This window comes from Prunus dulcis, chromosome 2, assembly GCF_902201215.1.
Source record: "Prunus dulcis chromosome 2, ALMONDv2, whole genome shotgun sequence".
Classification (NCBI taxonomy): domain Eukaryota; kingdom Viridiplantae; phylum Streptophyta; class Magnoliopsida; order Rosales; family Rosaceae; genus Prunus; species Prunus dulcis.
Genome location: NC_047651.1, coordinates 13678817 through 13699689, shown reverse-complemented (window position 1 = coordinate 13699689; position 20873 = coordinate 13678817). Strand labels below are relative to the sequence as shown.

At 36.6% G+C, this 20873-nt stretch overlaps 2 protein-coding genes across 2 annotated transcripts; one reads left to right on the top strand and one right to left on the bottom strand.

Moving 5' to 3' along the window:
* Nucleotides 1-1640: 1640 nt before the first annotated feature.
* On the bottom strand, nucleotides 1641-4943 carry LOC117620202 (cytochrome P450 714C2-like). The gene is made up of 5 exons (XM_034350341.1): nucleotides 4412-4943; nucleotides 3887-4113; nucleotides 3393-3637; nucleotides 2764-3139; nucleotides 1641-2328 (listed from the first exon to the last, which is right to left on the bottom strand). Exons 1-5 carry the CDS (start codon nucleotides 4716-4718, stop codon nucleotides 1903-1905), a joined length of 1581 nt encoding a protein of 526 aa, XP_034206232.1. The 5' UTR covers nucleotides 4719-4943; the 3' UTR covers nucleotides 1641-1902.
* A 6502-nt stretch (nucleotides 4944-11445) lies between these two features.
* LOC117618733 (putative casein kinase II subunit beta-4) lies at nucleotides 11446-15540 on the top strand. Its single transcript, XM_034348441.1, has 5 exons — nucleotides 11446-12195; nucleotides 12620-12838; nucleotides 13992-14101; nucleotides 14189-14354; nucleotides 14978-15540. The coding sequence occupies exons 1-5, from the start codon at nucleotides 11943-11945 to the stop codon at nucleotides 15106-15108; spliced, it is 879 nt and encodes a 292-aa protein (XP_034204332.1). The 5' UTR covers nucleotides 11446-11942; the 3' UTR covers nucleotides 15109-15540.
* The last annotated feature ends 5333 nt before the right edge of the window (nucleotides 15541-20873 follow it).

Below are 20873 nucleotides of genomic sequence, written 5' to 3'. Positions count from 1 at the left end.
TGTTGGCTCTGCTTTCAGTTCTTTGGCCCCTCTCCTTTCTTTCTTTCTTCCCTTCCTTCTTTGTTTTAGCAATTAATAAAACTGGACCTTCTCATTCTCCTTACAGTCTACCACACCTTCTGCGGTTTGGAAAGGGCAAATAAACTAATATACTATAATTGCATAATTGCCGTCTTTGCGCTAAGTATTGGTTGGTCCAATTAGATTAAAAAAATATGAAATAAGGAATTTGATCTGACTTTCAAATGACTATTGTATAATTGGACTTAGAAATATTAATTCTTTTGGTGGAACAAACCCTTCCAAATTCATTGAACTTATGACCCTTGCAAGCCACCTTTTTCCCCAGTCAATACAATTGAAAGAATATAGCAAAAGGTTTATCACCAACTAGGCATTGGTGAAGTGGTATTATTCTTCCTAATGTTGCAAGATGTCCCAATTCAAATCCCCTCCCCATTAATAAAGAAAAATAACAAAAGAAGTCTAATCCTGCATTGGATAATTGGGTGTCCACTGGGTAAATTATTTTGCAAATTATTGTTTTCTTTTTCCCTTTTTTTTCTGGGCCTGATGGTTGCTTTAATAAAGTTTAGTTTCAAACAAGACAAGGAATGTATTGAATGTCCTAAAATAAGCTAGGTGGAGAATCCTCAGTTAGCATTTTATGGATTTCTATAATCAAGATTTTTTACTTATGAATTTTAAATATTTCTATCGTAGGATTTATAAGATTTGAAAAGACCATATGAATTTCTTCCGGAGCCAACATAAGATGTTTTTAGAAAAAATAGACTCGTAAAAATGAAACGCTAATATTATTTCATTGTTTGTATGTCTTTTTCAATTAGAAAATTTTAATTTAAAAATAAGAAATAATATTAAAAATTAATTAAAAATCTTAAAAGGTCAGGAACACAAAAACAAAAAACAGAAACTCCCTCCATGTCTTCTATCTTGGCAGCCCACATCCCCACTCTCTCACTCTTTTTTCTCTCTCTTCCCCCAGCCCGACACCCACAAAGCCTCTTCCAAACTCATCGAATCTTATGCCCAAATGGGTTCCCTCCAATCGTCAACCCAAAATTTTGAAACCTTCCCAAACCCAGATGTGGGGTGTGCTTATGAAGTGCCTTGTGTGGAATCACTACTTTCAAGAAGCCATTTCACTCTATCACAAAATGTTGCACCATGTAACCAGCATGAACATGTTATATTCCCTTCCATTTTGAGAGCTTGTTCGGGATATGGTGAGCTGGGTGTTGGAGGGAAGGTCCATGGGAGGATAATAAATGTGGGTTTGACTCTCATGCGGTGCTTGGGTGAGGAACGAATAAGAAAAAACAGACCCACGTGAAAAGTCTAATCAGTTAGGGTGGGATTTGACATAGGACTTCGTATTTATACCTCCCACTAAAAAATCCCACGTAATTTCACATTGTAAAAATCCTGCTAAATTAGCAAGTTTTTTAATTCATAAGAATTTTTGTTACTTGTTTAAAGTCTTGATTGAATACCACTAGATTTATCAACTCTCTTTTAAAAATCCTAAATAATCTTAATAGAATACTACAAAACTTATTTAGATTATTTAAAGGTGTTAATTAAATACCACATGACTTATTTATCCCAAAATAGTCTTTTAAAATTCCAATTGAATATGTCCTCCTTAATGATCCCCAAAAAATACATGAACACAGAACAAAATAATGTAATTCGCCCACAATGTTTCCTTCCCACATTGCATCCTACATGTAGATTACAAGTAAGAAGAAAGAAAAAAACCTTAACCTTTCCTTTTTTCTTTCAATGTTCACAGTGAACCACAGGTGTAAAAGTTGCCAACTCTTTATTCCCTACGACCATCTGCAACATTCTTTTACACCTTTTAAAAGACAAAGGTCACACTCTCCTCACATGGAGATTTACTCCATTTTCAGGTTCAATAACCAACCTAAAAGCTGGGCAGTGTTGGTACGCAGGTGAGAGTGAGAAGGAAAACTTGGATAGAATAAGAGACAGAATCACCTTCAATTCTGTCATGGCTAAGTGTTGGCCAAGACAAACACGAGCACCAACTCCGAATGGCATATAAGCCTGAGGAAACTTGCAAGCCCCAAGAACTCCATTCTCAAATCTTTTTGGATTGAAATTGAGGGCATCAGGGCCCCATAGATCATGCAGCTGATGCAGCATTGGGATTGGAATCTGAATGTTCATACCTTTGGGAAGTAGAATATCTTTGAGCTTAATATCTTCCAAGGCTTGTCTTATGACAAACACCGCTGGTGGGTACAGACGCAATGTTTCTTGAATAACCATATTCAACTGTCAAAATATTTATACAACGAGTTTAGAATGGAATTTCATATCATTTTGGTAGAAAGGAAAGAAATTCCTATTACAAATACATGTACAGTAACATACTTTCTGAATTAGCAGAGTAATTGTGTGTGTTTGGGAGTGCTTTTGTGTGAATTGCTTCAGTTTTAGCTCTTGGTTGGAAGTCTACAAAAAAATTCACTGAAAATCAAAGTGCTTTTCTTGCATTCGCTTCTTCAGAAGCACGCATGCACTTTTCAGAAGCACTTATCTAATCATGTTACTTATTCAGTAAGCACTTGGTCCTTATGTCATCCCAGAAATCATTTTTGTCAATTTATGTCAAACATTATTAAAAGCGATTTTGGCATGTATTGGCAAAAAACCAAAAACTTTTCCAAACAGGTTCATTCACAGAGTATATGTGCTAAAGTAACATACTGTTCTCATGCTTCGAAGCATATCAGCATCTGGAATTCCATCCCCACAAATTTCAAGCACCTCATCACGAACACGAACTTGCCACTCCAGATTTGCAGCTAATAACATCAAGCTCCAGGAGGCTGTGATGGCAGTGGTCTCATGGCCAGCAAAGTATATGTTTTTGCAATTATCCACTATGAAGTCTTCCTGGGAGATACCAGCAGAAAATAGGCTATCTGCATCATCATACTTTTTCGCTCCCTCGAGTATCATTTGCAGAAGGTCCTTCTCATGAGTAGCCTCAGTACTGCGTTGGTTTGCAACCCTTAATATCATTGAGTGGATCTCTTTCTCTAATCTCTTTATCTCTCTGTTGGCTTTTGTTGGCAAGTATCTGTCGTGGGGAATTTGCAGATCTAGTGAGCATGTATATAATAAAATTATTGTACTATATTTACTAATGACATCTCAGACAGAGGTGAGAACCACATAGGCCAGTGATAGGACTCACCTATGCAAATGGGTTACCTATGTAGGACACGTAATTGGCAATGTGATAGTGTATTATATGCAGCAAGAACTACTTAAACAAAAACCATCCCCAGAACCTATTATGGTGATTAAATGAATTAAGTATGATGATTTACCTTAAGCCAGGAATCCCAATGTTCCCCAGCTGGGACATGACTTTCTGAAGAGTTCTGAGCTTTAAGAAAATTTCTTTCCCTTGTGAATAATCACTTCCAAATGATGTTCTTGATATTATATCTGCCGACAAGCTTCTTAAATCCTCGTCAACTCTAAAGACTGCCATTCCTCCCTCACTTTCGATTTTACTCTCCCAAGATCTTAACATTGAGGTTGTGGAGTCCACCATCAAGTTTACCATGCCCTTAAAACAGATTTGCACGAAGAAATGTTAGCTAGATCAAACAAAAAGCTTTTTTTTAAATTATTACTCAAGTTCCTTTAGAAAGTAGATTATCAAGTTTATGCCTTCGCCTAATCAACACACTGAAGCAATTTTTTGATAACTAGATACTCATTAAACAGTGAATTCTGAACCCATTTGATTCTGGTTAAAGGGATGAAATGCATCAGAAATAACAACAGAAAGAAAAATGGAAATTCAATGATTTACCTTAACCTTATCAGAGTAGAATTCAGGAGCAATAATCTTCCTTTGGTGAGACCAAGTTGGACCATTTGAAGCTAGAATGCCTTGCCCTAACAGTGGCTTGCGATCCTTAGACAGATAAGCAGGCTTCCCCAACTTCAAAGATGTGCACAGGCTAACTTCCTTCACCATGTCTATATCTGTAACACTTACTAGCTGTATGCTTCCAGTTGAATACATGAAGATTGGCCCTGCCACCAACAAATACTAATTAGGAAGACAGCCAAAAAATAAAAAGAAAAAGAAAAATCATCCCCCTCTGTCTTTTTCTTTTCTTTTTTTTCAATTAATTTATCTAAAATTAATGTGTTTGGTTATGCATCTATGATTTCTAGAGGAGAGAGACTGTAAGCAAATTAATCTTCCTCAGGCCCAACCTAGACTGGAAACTTTGCATGTTGTTTGTTTTTCAATTATTTTCACATTTTAGAACTCAAAATACAATATAAATTATGAAATTAAGTTGACAAACAAAACTAGGTTTATTACCATATTCATTTTTCCACTGCACCAGATGAGGGAAGATGGTTGAAGGCCAATCATGAGCAATAGAAGGATGGTGGTCCTTTGACTTGATGCTACTCGCTTCTTCAGACTTTTTCATCACCTTCAGTTTGATGCTCTTCATTTCTGGGATATTTCCCAAGAGAACTGATGAAGGGGAAGGCCCTCTGATCCCCTGCTTTTCAAGCTTTGATCTCAGCCTCTTTGGCTTTAAAACGAAAGACTCATAGAGGTATAAGAACAGTACCACAAACCCACCAAGCAACACTGATAATATCATCTTTGCTGCCATTGTTGCCTCTGCTTTCAGCTTTTCTTTCTCTCTTTCTTCCCTTCCCTCGCTTTAGCAATGAACTTTATGGTCCTCTACTATTGGTATAGACGTTTCCGATACTATTTTTTTGGTTTTTTGTTTCTATCATTATTAATACATTTAATGTTGACATAATTGCAATTGTTTTTTCTTTCTTGGGCAACTTATAAGAACAGGATTAATGAGAGAAACTCTCATGTAATGGAATAGCATTTTTTACTATCCCCGATAAATAACGTAGTGATACATATAATAATTTTTTCATGTGTCATTGTGTTATTAACTGAAGATAGCAAAACAGTACTATATCCGTCGTAAATAAGTTTTTTTCAGGATGAAGACATGTATGTGCAGACCTTCGGACCAAGAACCGTTCTCTATTTTTGGCCTATTCTGCAGACTGAATCTCTCATTTTCCTTGCGGTCTGGCATAGCACCCACTGCATTTTTTTACTTTTATTGGTAAGTGGCACCCTCGGCAGTTAGGAAAAAGAAATAAACTAATAAAGAAATTTCTCTTTTTGGGTCGTAAAAACTAATAAATATAAAATACTGGGCCGTCCATTTAGATAAAACAATTAAATAAGGAATTGGATTTGAGTTTTCATGTTCATTGAATAATTGAACTCAAAGACAAGGATTTTGTTGTAAAATGCATACGTGACAGTTCGATTTCCGCATTTTTTTAATGAAATTGTAAACCGACTGATATATTGTCATATGCAATAAAGATAAATTGTGAACTAACCAACAAATTGCAATATATAGCATGTCAATATACCACATTTGTCGGTATATTACGGTGGGTATTTCCACAACACATAACCTTCATTGTCAAATTAAGAAAATTTATACTTAAAAACCACGGTCATTATCATTAATCTCCACTTTAAGATACCTTAAAAATAATTAACAAAGGGAGCTGATTTTCCTACTTCCATTTTCTCCATTTACATTTCCTTTTATTTTTTAATACTTTTTAATCAATGTTATTCTTTGTTCTTTATCTTTCCTATTTTACTATTGGTGACATGGCAAGTGAGATACTCACTTTGGTGCAGATGTGTGAAGAAAATAATAAGGAATTCTTTAAAAATAATATTTTAAAAAGTAAAACACAATTTTAGTCACTAAATTTAGGCCCAAAAACACATTTGGTCATTAGAAATTTAAGCTCAATTTTTAACTTCCGTCATCTAAAATTTAAAAATTCAATTTAAAATAGAAAATAAGATTAAAATACAAAAGAAACTTGGAAAAAATAGAAACAAATGATTATAGCAAGCAACCACCGGCCATATAAGTCCAACCCACCAAGCCACTACCTCTCTCTCTCTCTCTCTCTCTCTCTCTCTCTCTCTCCAATTGATCATCCCTATCCCCTCACCAGCCACCGCCCATGTCACTCCAACCCACCAAGTCACCACCTCTCTCTCTCTTTCTCTCTCTCTCTCTCCGATTGATACTTCCGAGGGGTGGCCGTGGTGGTACTGGAATTTTTTTGGGTCATAAACAAGATAATTTCATTAACCTCGCCAAAATACAAGGGAGAAGCCTTTAAAATACGAAGACAAGAAAGATAAAATCCCCACAGCAATATCAATCGATAAACCGGGAAGCACAATCGCAACCTAGAAATGACATCGCAAAGGGAAAGCCATCCACACTTTTTCATGTTAAAAAAAAATTAAAATTAAAAGAAAAATCAGATAATATATCTTTCTTTCTTTTTTTAACACAACTACACCAAAGATAATGGTAAAATAGGAAAGAGAAAGTATTTAAAAAAAACAACAAAATTGATTAAAAAGTATTAAAAAATAAAAGGGAGTGTAAATGGGGAAAAAAAGAGTGAGAAAATCAACTCCCTTACCAAAGATAATTACCAAACCCAAAAGACCCTTCAAAATTCATCATCACTAGCAATATTCTATAGGAACTCCTACTGAAAGATAGTTTGGAAGAAACTTAAATATCAAGTGCCCCATTGAAACAGTCATACATAGCTCATCCGTCAATGGCTAAAATAGACAAGCACTACACTATGTTGAATCAGCCCTGCATATTTCTTTTAATTTCTTTAAGTAAATATGTATCCTTAGCAAAAAGAAAATTTCAGCAAATGTACTGCTGAAGGACACTTTGCTTTGCAAAGATAAGAGCAATATTTAATATATCTTAATGTAAAATTGCAATTTCAATCTCATCTTCATTCAATCTCATCTTAACGAGACAAATGAAGTCCAAAGGCTATGATTGATAGAAGATAATAAATCATAGTCGTTAGATTCATCTAAAGGTTGTTCATTAATATTAAATATTTATAAATATTTATTTTAATAATTAATTAAATTATATTGCAGTATACATCAATCTTTGAATTTGGCTTGAAAACCAGATAGCTAACAATCAAGCAAATTGTGGTCGGGACAGACCGACCCTAATTTCCTCAAAATCGGTATTACCGACATCACCCCGATGTCGGGCCAACTTACTAAAGACCGAGACTTTCTACCAAAATTTTGGCAAAATCTCCCCTCTAAATTGAACATTTTCCCAAAAATTCAACCTGCTCAAAATTCACAGTTTAAGGTACCCAACTAGCAGCATGCTTTAAAGCGAATAAACAGTTTACAACAAAAGCCTCCAGCCTCATAAATCAAACCCTAGCACGGGCGATAACAGAGCATATCTAAGGAATTCAATTACAACAAAAACAAAGTTCAAGGGAAAAATAAAATGAAGGAGTCCTACAAAGGCTCAAAGCTCGTAAGCACACGATCTAGCTCGGCTGCGGAGCTCAGCCAACTACTGGCTGGGGGGCGCAAAATAGAAAAAATGTGAGTGGACAAAAAATAAAGTCCAGTTCAGTGTAAACCAAAATAATATAACCCCACAGTTTAATAAACCGTGCAAGAAATCCAAATGCATCCCAAACCATCATAATCAAATAAATATTTATATATATGTCAAAACCAAACCAATACCGAATGCCAAGTTCGAAATCCAAAAAGAACACTATACAAACCCACCAATCAAATATTATAACTCCCAAACTAAACTCTCGAGAGCGTACCCATTGGCACAACCGGCAAGGAAGTATCCTCACAAAAAAACAAGAATGAATGAATAGTTATATATATATGTAAATATATATAATATAAGAGATATATATATATATATAATATAAATATGACTAACACCTAGTTGTATCGGGGAAACAATCCAACCGGGGGATTGTTTGACTAGTCACCATGGCAGAGTCCTCATGAAGAGTCCTCAATTCACCATGTAACTAGGGAACGAGCCGTCCAACTAAGGGACTAACTCTCAGCCAACACGTACAATCAATACCCTCAAAACCCGTACGTCTGTGACCAGTCCTACGCGCGCGGACTACCCAATCAAGGGTCTACAGCAACATCCCGTCAAGGATGCCCCGGGTTCTGACATTTCCAAGTATCTCAAGTTTCCGTATCCAAGTTCCAAATCCAGGGAGGTACATAGGGTAGTGCTTATAGCACTCCAAACTGACATTCTATACTCATCACTTTCCACAATCTCATCTCAACAACCCAAATACCCCACACATAGCCAAACATATATAGAAATTCTCAAAATCCATATATACATACTCAAGATACTCAAATATGTCAAAACCCAAAATATATTACCAATACTTTGTGAAAATAAAGAATTTAACTATTAAATATAACATGCATTTCAATAACTATTTAATTCATATGCATAAAATTCTCATTATAAAACCATGCTTATAAGTTAAAAACAAAGTCCACACACAAGTAGTCCCACACTGCCTGACCCTGAGAGGGTCCCGCCTGCTGCGTATGCGTGGTCGGAGTACCTATTTCAGAATACGAATACGAGATTAAAATAAAGTGTTTCGAACGAAAACTTGAATTAAAATCCTAATTTCCCGGGTTTCTAGCGAGTGTACGAGGAACAGAACAAACTGGAAGTTCCTAAGGGTTCCACAAGGTTTAAGACACATGTCCCGTAAGTTTGGTCCAAAAAGCACGGTTAGATCGCTCACGATCGAATGGTTATCGAAAAATCTTCAAACTTTAAATTATTGAATCGGAACATCCGGGGCTCTGATTCATGATCCGCGAATTCCTACACGTTCCTAGGAAAGTCTAGAGTAACATATATTGGAATAGAGTCGATCCAACAGTCCAAACATGGCGAACCCGGATAACTCCTAATATATGAAATTCGTTCGGGGTTTCAAACGTCAACCAAAATGGAATCTGAAGGTACCTACGCGCTCGTGTGAACCCAGAGAACACATTGGGATAAAAATGCATGTTTGCTACAATGCCAACGCTCCGCCACACGCGCTGGCAGCGCGTGGGTGTCCAAAGCGATAACCCTTCATTGGAAAAACTCAACACCTCGGCTCAAGACTCCTATCCTAGGTACAACACCCTATTTTGAGTCACTTTTGTTCTTGGGCCTATCCCAAAAAGTGACCGGAAGTGGCCAGAATCGAAAATTCAAAACCGGCCGAACCCTAAGTTGAAATGCAATTGACCTAAACTCAAAATTAACGAAATCCTATCCAACCATCAGCTAGGGCATGGAAAATAGGTAGAAAATCATACCTTACTCGGCAAATTTGGTGGAGAAATGAGAGAGAACGAGAGGCCGAAAGTTTGTTGAAACACTGTCAAAACAGCTTCATTTCGTGGCTGTTTCAGGCGACGGCAGCGGCGGGTCAAGGTGGCGGTGGGCTGGAACGGAAAGAAGGAAGTGTGGTGGTTCCAACGAAACCGGTGCCGCTCAGTTTGGAGGTGTGTGGTGGCGATGGTGGAGGCGTGAAGTTGCTGTCGTGAGAGAAGAAAAAAAATTGGGGGAGAGGTCTGTGCGTAGGAGAGAGAGAGAGAGAGAAGAAGTCAGATATTTTTAAAACCAACTTCGAAATATTTACGGTTTTGCCATTGTCGATGTTTTGATCGTAACTTCTTCGTTACAACTCCGAATTGAGCCCACTACGTGTCTACGGACTCATCTCAGTACGATCTACCCAAAAATACCAGCCACTGCCCCAAACTCTATCCGAGTAATAAAATGACCAAAATACCCCTACCCCAAGGGTGAATTTGAAAATTTAAAAATTAATTAACTTAAGAATTTTAATTTAGGAATTTTATAAATTTCCTTCTATAGTCAATTCTTGGAAGTCGCTCGTAAATTGCATCCTTTCCAAATTGGTAGGCGATTTGGGGATTTGGACTTGAGAGTGGTAGAGTACAATGGAGGAGGTTATGACTTCCTTCGATAAAGTTCTTCTTCTAACTGAAGAAGAGGCCGAGAATGTTAGTGAGAGAGTATGAACAATTCTAGGGCCCCATTTGGTTTGCAAAAAGAATTTGATGAGAAATCATTTTTTGTGTCATTTTCCAAGTAAATGGGAAATTGAAGATTCCTGTCCCAAGTGATCAAGAAATACTAATTTAGTTCCTTTCACATGTTTGGGTTGTGTAGGAATGGAAAACAAACGTTAGGCCCTCTCGTTTGGAATTTCTTTTTCAGCAAAAAATTGCTTCACCAAAAAGTTAAGCAGTTTAAAATGTTTTGTAAAACAAAACATCCAAATTATTTTTAAAGCAATGGCTTCCTAATAGCAGCTTATAAAAGAAGCCTCCAAGATCCTTTCAAAAGCTACTTTTACAAGAAGCGGAGAAGAGCCTTTAAATTTTTTTTTCAATTCCTGTAATACCATCATTAATTTTTTTAAATGACATCGTCTACCTTTTCCTTGTAGTCCTTGAACAATATCTTCCACCACCACGTCCGTCTCCACCTCCACCACCACCTTCACCTCAACCAACACCACCTTCACCTCTATCATCACCACCGCCAACACCACCATTGTCACAACCTCCACTTTCATCACCTTATTAGCACATGCCACTTTGAATATCATGCCCAATTTAGTCATTATCCACAACTACAATAGTTTTATATTAAAATTTAAGAAAAATTAGGTTTTAGACATAATTAACTTTATTAATTAGTTTGTAAGATATTGGATATTTTGGTTTTAGTTTTAATACCTAGGAAAAATCTACTATTTTGGATTAGCCCAAAGAGAGGCCCAGATTCGTTGGGCCAGGTAAAAAATAACAACTGATAAGACAATTCTACCCTTCTGATAAGACAATTCTACCCTTCTTGTACAATTCTACAATGGCACATGTAGTAATTTTAGGGTTGTTGGATGTCCTTTTGATAAAATTAGGTGGCTTTGGTTTTATATTAATTAAGCAAAATTAATTATCTTTCTTCCAAATTAGTTAAGTTTTTTATGAGTTAAAACTAAAGAGCCCTAAAATTTATCAAATAGATTGACACTGCTTTTTATACTCACATCACTTTAAAAAAATATTATTTACCAAATGTGGAATGGTTTTACTTTATAATTAATTGTTTTCAAAGTATAGCAGAAGAAACTTTTTTACAAAGTGACAACAATCTCAAACTGGCCTTTAGTCCCAACTTATATCCAATTAAATAACAACTCTAGCACCACTTCTTTTTCTTTTCGGTGAATCCTAACTGTACTTCTTGTTTTGCATCCTTTCTATCTCTTCCAATTTATCTCTTCATTATTTATGTCTTGTTCACCTTTTCCTTATTTGTGTCTTCTTCCAAACTGAAAATCGACTAAACCGAATAGGAACCATTTAGGGTCCCGTTGATTCGACTCTTTTAAACATTTTGTATGAAAATCGAATCAAATTGGACCCTATGTAAGTTCTAGTTTTTGAACCAAATTAAACCGAACCGAACTATACCCACCCTAGAAAATAAGGAGAAAAAAATTTTTTAAAAAGAAGAAGGGTGAAACACCAAGGACAAGAAAACAAAGAAGAGACAGAGGGAACCTAAGAGCATTTTGCTCAACAGCTCGTGTACCTCTCGCCCCATCTCTCCCTCCCCCAAACCCTAGCTGTCTCTCTCTCTCTCTCTCTCTCTCTCTCTCTCCAATCTTCGATCTCTCTCCGCTCCGATCCTCAGGACCTCAAAAGCACCTCCCTTTATACCCTTTTCAAAAATCTAGGGTTTTATTCAAACTCTCCAACACACCATGGATGTCCAGCACAGAGCTTGACACTCTCCTCTCTCGCTCCAAATCCAAGAGCCAAAATTTACCCAAAAGGGGTTCGAAATTAGACCATGTATAGGGAACGTGGAGGGGTTGGGTCGTCGAAAACGGAGATTGTTGGTGGGCCGCTCGACCGCAAGCGCATCAATGATGCACTGGACAAGCACCTAGAGAAGTCCTCCCCATCCACATCGAGAGCTTTGGCTAATAGTAAAGATAAAGAGAGGCTCTCTGTGCCCTCCACTTCCACTGGTAAATCTCAGCTCGATCATCGTGCTGCCGCTGCCGCTGCCGCCTCGCTCACCAAGAACAAATGCTCTGATGGTTGGTGTCATTTTATTTTGCTCTCTCATTGTTTTGGTTTTATTATTATTGAATTTGTTGTTTATGAATAATTGGTAACTCATTTTCTTGTTATTTATGTCAGAGAAACTTTGTTATATGATCTGGGTTCGCTTCATGTATGCTGTTTTTGTTTTTCAATTGCAAAGCCCTTTTTTTTTTTTTTTTTAGGACTAAGATATTGGTAAAGTTGAAAGTTCTCGCTTTTGCTTATTTTTGTTGAGATTCTTAGCAGTTCTAAGTCTAACAATTTCCAATTTTAATTTTTTCCCAAATCCAGTCTTTCACACTTGTGGAATGAATAATTCATAAGCACTAACGTTGTAGAAAAAGACACAAAAATCTATCTTGAAGACTTGGATTAGAAAATGCACTCTCATTCTTACATGGTTTGCTTTCAATGCAGAGGAATCTGAAACAGACAGTGAAGAATCAGACGTCAGTGGTTCTGATGGAGATGACACATCTTGGATTTCATGGTTCTGCAATTTGCGAGGAAATGAATTTTTTTGTGAAGTTGATGATGAATACATCCAGGATGATTTTAATCTCTGTGGTTTGAGCAGTCAAGTTCCATATTATGATTACGCACTTGATCTGATTTTGGATGTTGAATCTTCACATGGTAAGAATTTTTCTATGCTAATGGGGTTTTTAGTTTGTGAATCTTAAAGTGACGTATATATATTTTTTATTCGAACCATTTTTTCTTTACATAAGTGTTGAAATAAAATTTATGACAATTGAATGCTGTTTGATTGTTAAGTTAGGCCACTGTCTTTTGGAAAGTTTCATTGGGTTGAAAAACTTTTAGTTTTTTATGGAACGTAACCTATGCTCCATGCACAAGCATTACTTGGCACTTCTTAAAATGGTTAGTTTTAGTTTATCTTTTAATTTCTCAAACAGTATTTATAAGAAACAAAGAATACAATTGTGTGTAACCGAAGAAGAAAAAAAAGAATGCAGTTGTGTGGTTGAAATATAGAAATTGATTTTGACACAAGCCACAGGTAATATGTTAAATGAGGAGGGGGTTTGTGTTTGTAATTTAGTTGGTTGGAGAGGTTCTTGTATGCAAGAGGGTTTTACTTATGTTCCATGTAAAAGAAATTGGTACAGTTATACTGGTGAGTTGAGTATGAGTACAATAGTCTAGGAGAGTATGGATTGATATTAAACTCATGAACATAGTTGTGAGTATGCTGAACGTAAGAACTGCAGAATGTGTGCTGGCACATTCGGTGAAATATAACCTAAATCAGTTATGAAATTGAAATATTAAAATTTGGATTAAATGGTATCACACTGTTATTGTCTTGATTTGGTTTTGCATTTAGCACTCAAAGTGAGAAATAAAGTTTCTTAGATTAGCTTTTAGTGTGGTTGTTAGAACTAAAAAAAGTCTTTAGTTCTTTGTTATTGTTACTATTTATTTTCAATTTGAGTGGGATATTGCATACTTCATATTTTGACAAAATTTAATGATTGTTTAAGAAAACTACATATATTGTTATTAGTATGAAATATGAATTCTTAATTCCAATTACATTATCTAAAGTTTTGAGAACTTAAAAGAAGGTTAGATTTATTGCCCGTGGTGATAAGAAACATTTATGTCATTTTTCACTTCACATTCCAAGGTTAAAGACAATTTTATTAAAATAGTGGTATTGATTATGATGAAATAAATATATCAGAGAGCCAGTTCTCTGCCCTGAGTGTGCTTTGTTGGTCTTTTATCATTGAGGCACATAATACATTCGGATTTTGTCCAGGTGATATGTTCACTGAAGAACAGAATGAGTTGGTTGAATCAGCAGCCGAGATGCTATATGGTCTTATTCATGTTCGATACATACTGACTACCAAAGGAACGTCTGCAATGGTAAGATTCTGAATTATTTTATCTTTGCAATTTTTCTTTTCTATTGTGTATTGTTTTGTTAGAATATTGACCTTAAAAGTTCTACAGTTGGAGAAGTACAAAAACTATGACTTTGGAAGATGCCCAAGAGTTTACTGCTGTGGACAACCCTGCCTTCCAGTTGGTCAATCAGACATTCCTCGTTCAAGCACTGTAAAAATATACTGCCCCAAATGCGAGGATATATATTACCCTCGATCCAAGTACCAAGGCAGTATCCTTATATGCTTGCATCTGCACTAAAGTTATTTTCATAGATTTTGCTTTTCAAACTTGGCTTTCCAATTAATTGATGAGTCCTTATTTCTAAACTCCTATGAAGTTTGGCAATAGGAGCTCGTCACTTTTAGCCCTAAGTTCAAGTTCAATGTTTCCATCAGCATGATTTTTTTTCCCTTTTAAATTCCATTTGACAGAGTCTAGGATGTTGCTCTCATGGTCTTGGAAATTTTCAGCAGTTATATTCTGGTGTTGCCGTTGGCATGAGGATTAGTGTGACTGTAGCAATCAGGACTTCAAGATTAGGCTGGGATTTTGGTGGGGCTGTGGTATGATGATGTCTTGTATGGGTATCGTTTCTCTTCAAAAAAAAAGAAAGATGTCTTGTATGGAACTGTGCCTAAGCTGATCAAACCTTTCATTTGCAAGTCCAATATCAGGATCAAGGAATTCAAAATTGATTGAATTTGATCATTGAATGGGAAATGGGGAAATTTAACCACTGAGTTTGCAGACATTTGAATATCTATCGGTGGTTATAAATGCATTACTTTTTTTGCCATATTCTAGTTTTGTTTGGCATTCTGATTTTATATTCCAATTCCTTGACATTTGAAGATATTGATGGGGCTTATTTTGGAACCACATTTCCACACCTATTCTTGATGACATATGGGCACCTTAAGCCACAAAAGGCGACGCAGAGTTACGTTCCAAGAGTTTTTGGCTTCAAGCTCCACAAGCCGTAACCACAATGCAAACGGCTAAACTTGTGATGAGATCTTCTATTGACCAGCCTTGGATTTTTGTGATGCCTCATGACTCCATTGGTGAATGGATTCGCTGTAAAAAGTGAGGTAAAATGCAGTAGCTCAGAAAGTACTATGGGTGATCTACCATTGGAAATGTTTAAAGTGCAAATTGGCGTATTAGCAGGGCAAATCTGTCTTTGAATTTTAATCTTGAGATTAACAGAGCGCTTGTAAGATTATTTCATTTTCTTTATTGAGATTAATGTGCATTTCATTTTCAGTTCCTGTTTATCATTCCTTTTACTATGATAAATCATGCTCCGATCTTTATGCCCCTTGACCACAGCTTTCCTGTTCATATATGTAATGCACTACTATCATTTGCTTGAGGGATGTAATGCCAAGAATGGTAATACTTTTGAAGTTAAATCTATTTTCCATTAGGACTCTCTAGTTGGATTTGATTTACTGTCTGGCGTGTGCTTTACATGACATTTCTGTCTAAATTAATGGCCTTTTCATTTTCTCCTTAATTGAAAGCAAAATTTTCATTGCAGATGCCCGACTGAAAATAATTGCCAATGGGTTCCCACCACAGGGTGGTAGCTTCCCTCTTTCCCATAGCACCCCAATTCGAACCCGGTTCGAACTCCAATGTAACAAAATAATAAAACAAGTAGTGATTGTCAAGGCTGTTTTAAACATGTGTATCATACGGCTAATTTTGGGGCATCAGTTAGAGCAACTCCACCCATTTGCCCTTAGCCATAGCAAGGAGGGAGTTAGGGCAGCACTATTCACGTGAATAGTGGTTACCCTTACAAATAGTATTTTGTGTTTCCACCCATTGTCATGGCTAAGGGCAATTACTATTCATTTTTTTTGTTTTTTCCCCCTATTTTTTAATTAAAATAATTAATTTGGATAATATTTTAAGATAAGATTTCCGGGTTCCTACATGTCAAGACTATTCATAATTCGGATAAGATTTTTGGATTCAAATTTCGGATGAATTTCAAAATTCAAAATTCAGATAAATTTTTGGGTTCAAATTTCGAATGAATTTCAAAATTCAAAATTCAGATAAATTTTTGGGTTCAAATTTCGAATGAATTTCAAAATTCAAATTTCATACAAATTAGGGTTCAAATTTCGGATGAATTTCAAATTTCAAATAAGATTTTCATCCAATAAAATCAAGCCACGTGGCATGTCTATCTTGCCAAAATTTTCTATAAAACCAGAGGCTCAGATCATACCTCTCACACCACATCTTTCTATATTTTCATTTCTCAGAGTTTAGAATTCATACTTCATTCATTCTCAATGGAAGATTTTAGGAGATGCTTGGAGAGGCAAGAGCGAGAAACAAATGAGAGAAACCATAGAGCAGATGAAATCAATGAGTTGCAGAGACAAGTCGATGAACAAGTTCTCATAGCAGTGGCTTTGCAAGATGAAGAGAACCAAGGTCGCCGTCGTGGTTCACAAGTCGGCCGCCGCCGGAATGTGGAAAGACATAGGCATTCTTGGGGTAAGAATCTTTTGGAAGATTATTTTATCCCAACTTCTTTGTACTCTGATGTTGATTTTCGAAGGCGATTTAGAATGCAACCTCATTTGTTCAATAAAGTCATGCATGATATTTGCAATTATGATGCATACTTTGTTCAAAAGTGTGATGCTGCTGGGGTTTTGGGGCTTCTTCCTGAGCAAAAGCTTACAGCTGTTATACGAATGTTGGCGTATGGAGCATCTGCTGATCAGGTGGATGAGATTACCCGGATGGGGAAGTCCACTACGTTGGAGGCTTTGGTAAGATTTTGTCAAGTAGTTGAAACTCTGTACACTAGGGACTACCTGCGTAGACCTACTCCCAGGGACCTCCAACGGCTTCTACAAAAAGCCGAAGCTCGAGGATTTTCAGGAATGATTGGTAGCATCGACTGCATGCACTGGCAATGGAAGAATTGCCCAACTGCCTGGCAAGGTGATTACGGAAATAGAAAAGGCCAAAAAAGTATCATCCTTGAAGCCGTTGCTGGCTTTGACACATGGGTTTGGCATGCCTTCTTTGGAGTTGCAGGATCCCAAAATGACCTCAACGTGCTGGGTCAATCCCCGGTCTTCAACGATGTATTGAGAGGCCAGGGCCCCAATATCACCTATCAAGTCAACAATACAGTGTACTAGACGGGGTATTATCTAGCTGACGGCATCTACCCGAGGTGGACCACTTTTGTCAAATCCATTCCGAATCCCCAATCCCAGAAGCAAAAATTATTTGCTACCTATCAAGAGGGATACAGGAAAGATGTCGAAAGGTGTTTTGGCATCCTTCAAGCTCGGTGGTTGATTATTCGAGGTGCGGCCCGTATGTTTGATGAGGAGATCCTCAGAAGCATTATGATGACTTGCATCATCCTCCATAATATGATTGTGGAGGATGAGTACGATTATGATGCTTTAGAGGTCTACGAATCGGATCCAATGAACACGGCCTTCACACGGATTTATGAAAGGCCCATGGGGCCAAGTGGAGAACCGTTTGAGCCGGAACCGTTGGTGAGGGATGGTCATTTGATGACCTGAATGATAGATCGATATACAGAGATGCAATCTTCGTATATTCATGAAATGCGTCAAGTTCACTTGATGGAGCATCTATGGGCGGTGAAAGGCAATGAAGATGAATGATGGAGCATAGATGCTTTGGTTATGTTTTATTTAGTTATGGTTAGGTTGTGTTGTATTTTTATTTATTATGGTTTGGTTGTGGTTTGTTATTATTATTGTGCCTTGTTTGTAGTTTTTTTTATTTTTATTTTGTTTTGTTTGAAGTATGGAATATGTTGAATAAAAAGGTAATTTATTGAATGCTTTGTTTATTAAATAACGAAATGTAATACAAGTCATTATGAATTACTACTACTAAAATAAAATACATGAATTACAACAACTTTAATAGAAAACATGAAAAATACAAATACATAAAAGGTATGCTAACTAATTTAATGGTTTCCATCATTTAACCAATCCGTGTTGCTAGGCCCATCATCCCGAAAAAGTCTTCTTCTCATAACATCCCTTCGTTCTAGCTTCCAAAATTGTTTTGTTTCAGGGGACATATGACTTGTATCCATCGCCATGGTTTCCCGATCCGTCTTGTCCATATCTTTTTTGTGCAAATACTCCCTTTCTCGTGCATACTCAGCTTGAAGGGCCAACTCGTTATCTTGGCGTTTTTGCTCCATTTCAATTCTTATGCCGTTTTGCCTTGCAATTTCCTCCAAAAATTTTGAATTATTATTGCTTGAATTACCCGCTTTCTTTGCCTTCGCGGCCTTTCGGCCAATGGGCCTCGGCTCCTTTTCGATGGGTGAGTCTTGACTCATAGGAGAATCGAGAGGTGAATTCGATGTCATTGAATCACGGAGTGGCGTCTCGTTTAACACAACGGCGGGACCCGTCGGAATAATTATGAAGCGTTTGCAATATTTCACCACCTCCCAACATTCATGATGGTTGAAACTTTTTTTGCCACCCCCGGTTGCACCAAACCACATTTGTGCTTGAATCATCTATTTAACAAAAAAATGGAAATGCAATAAATATTTAAAATATATTGGATATGCAAGTAACAAAAAAAATAATAATAATAATGGAAATGCAATTAACCTTACAAATAAATTAGAAGTGCAAGAAAATTAAGAAACAAGTGGAAATGCAAGAAATATTAACAACATATTGAAAATGCAAGAAATATTAACAACATATTGAAAATGCAAGAAATATGAACAAAATATTGAAAATGCAAAAAATATGAACAAAATATTTAAAATGCAAGAAATATTAACAACATATTGATATTGCAAGAAATATGAACAAAATATTTAAAATGCAAGAAATATTAACAAAATATTGATAATGCAAGAAATATGAACAAAATATTTAAAATGCAAGAAATATTAACAAAATATTGATATTGCAAGAAATATGAACAAAATATTTAAAATGCAAGAAATATTAACAAAATATTTAAAATGCAAGAAATATTAACAAAATATATATATTAGGAGATTAAACTTAATAAAACAAAAATTATAAAATACTTATCTCGTTAGTACGATTTTCCCCGCTTCTATAGTTGTCCATCGCTTTTGCTATGGCATCTCTCTATTTTCCCAACTCTTTATTGAGAATTTTCCACCTACTGGATAATACCATCTCCGTACGAGTAGACCCCGGAATTTTTTCACAAAATTCGGCATGAATTTTTTTCCATATATGAAAAAATTTCATCTCATTGCCGGACACGAGACAATGACAAATTTGGAGCCAAGCCTCACACAAGGAAGCATCTTCCAGTAGAAGTATAATGAAATGTATGAGGATTGGTGTTGAAAGTGAAGGGTATTGATAGGTATTTATAGAAGAAGAAAAATCTGAATTTTTTAGAATTTTTAAAAAAAAATTATGATTTTTTTCATATTTTTATTGCCCAAAAAAGCCTCAGCCGTAGGATTGGATTCGGATATGCTGATCGGAGGGCTGGGGATGCGACACGTGGCAACTTCCCGTTGGAGTTGGGGTCGCGCTGATGTCAACGTGCGATGGTTCAAATTCTTTTTACTGTTGGCGCGTGCATTGCACGCGCCAACGGTAAAAAAAATTTGAACGCGCTCGCTGACGTCAGCGACAGCCAGAGGCGGACCTACAGAGGCGCAAGGAGGTGCATATGCACCTCCTCTCGCCGGAAAGAGCTATGGAGGTTGTGGAATTTGCCCCTCAGCTCTGCCATGGAAGTGCCCACAATCTGCTCGAAGAAATGCCTCTGCGAAATTGCTTTTTGTTTGCTGTGGTGTTGCGTTGTTGGGCTGTTGCACGCAGCACAACCGCATGCATTTTTTTTTAAAAAGTCCCTGGCCAAAACGACTCGTTTTGGACCAAGGCAATGAAAAAAAAAGGGAATAAAGCCTTATATTTCGCAGACAGGAACCCATTGCCGAAGTACAACTAATATTATTAATAATTTAATATAAAGAGAGTCCTAAATTGAATTGAAGAAGCCAACAGACCCAAATCTCAAGGTCTGTGTTTAATTTGTCCCCTTTTGGTCTTTTTTTCTTCTGGTCTTTTATTTCTATTTTTTTTATAATATACTTTTTTATAATAATAAATTTTTTTATGTGGCTCTCTCTGTATTTTTTAATTATAAAGTTATGAAACATTGCTAGTAATCTTCAATCAAATATTGCCCCTTCTCTGAAAAATTCTTGGATCCGCCACTGGCGACCGCGGGCTGCAGCTCGGGCTCGTCTCGCCTTCGGGCTAGCCCGAGTTGGTGGGTCCCACAAACCCCCCGGGCTTGGGCTAGGCAGTGGAACAAATTTATTTTTTTTTTCCCCTTCGCCTCGTGCTCGACCCGTCCATTGGAATAGCTCTTATCTGTGTGCTTCGACTGCGTATTTTGGAGGATGATACATTAAGCCGAGCCTTGGCTCTTGACATTGTTTGCTAATTTCTGTTTTGTTGGCTTGACCCGCGGTTTAACCAACAAAGAAAAAGATAAAATTAGAGGCATCTCATTGGAAAAACATTCAAACATTCCCATAAACATCTGTGCTTGTGCTTCGCAATGGCACTTTCTTCTTATAAGGGCATTCCAAATCTAGGGATTTAGATGAGATTATAAGCTCAAATTATTTATTCAGCTTCTTGCACTTCATGTATGTCAAGATTTGAATAAATAAATAAAATGA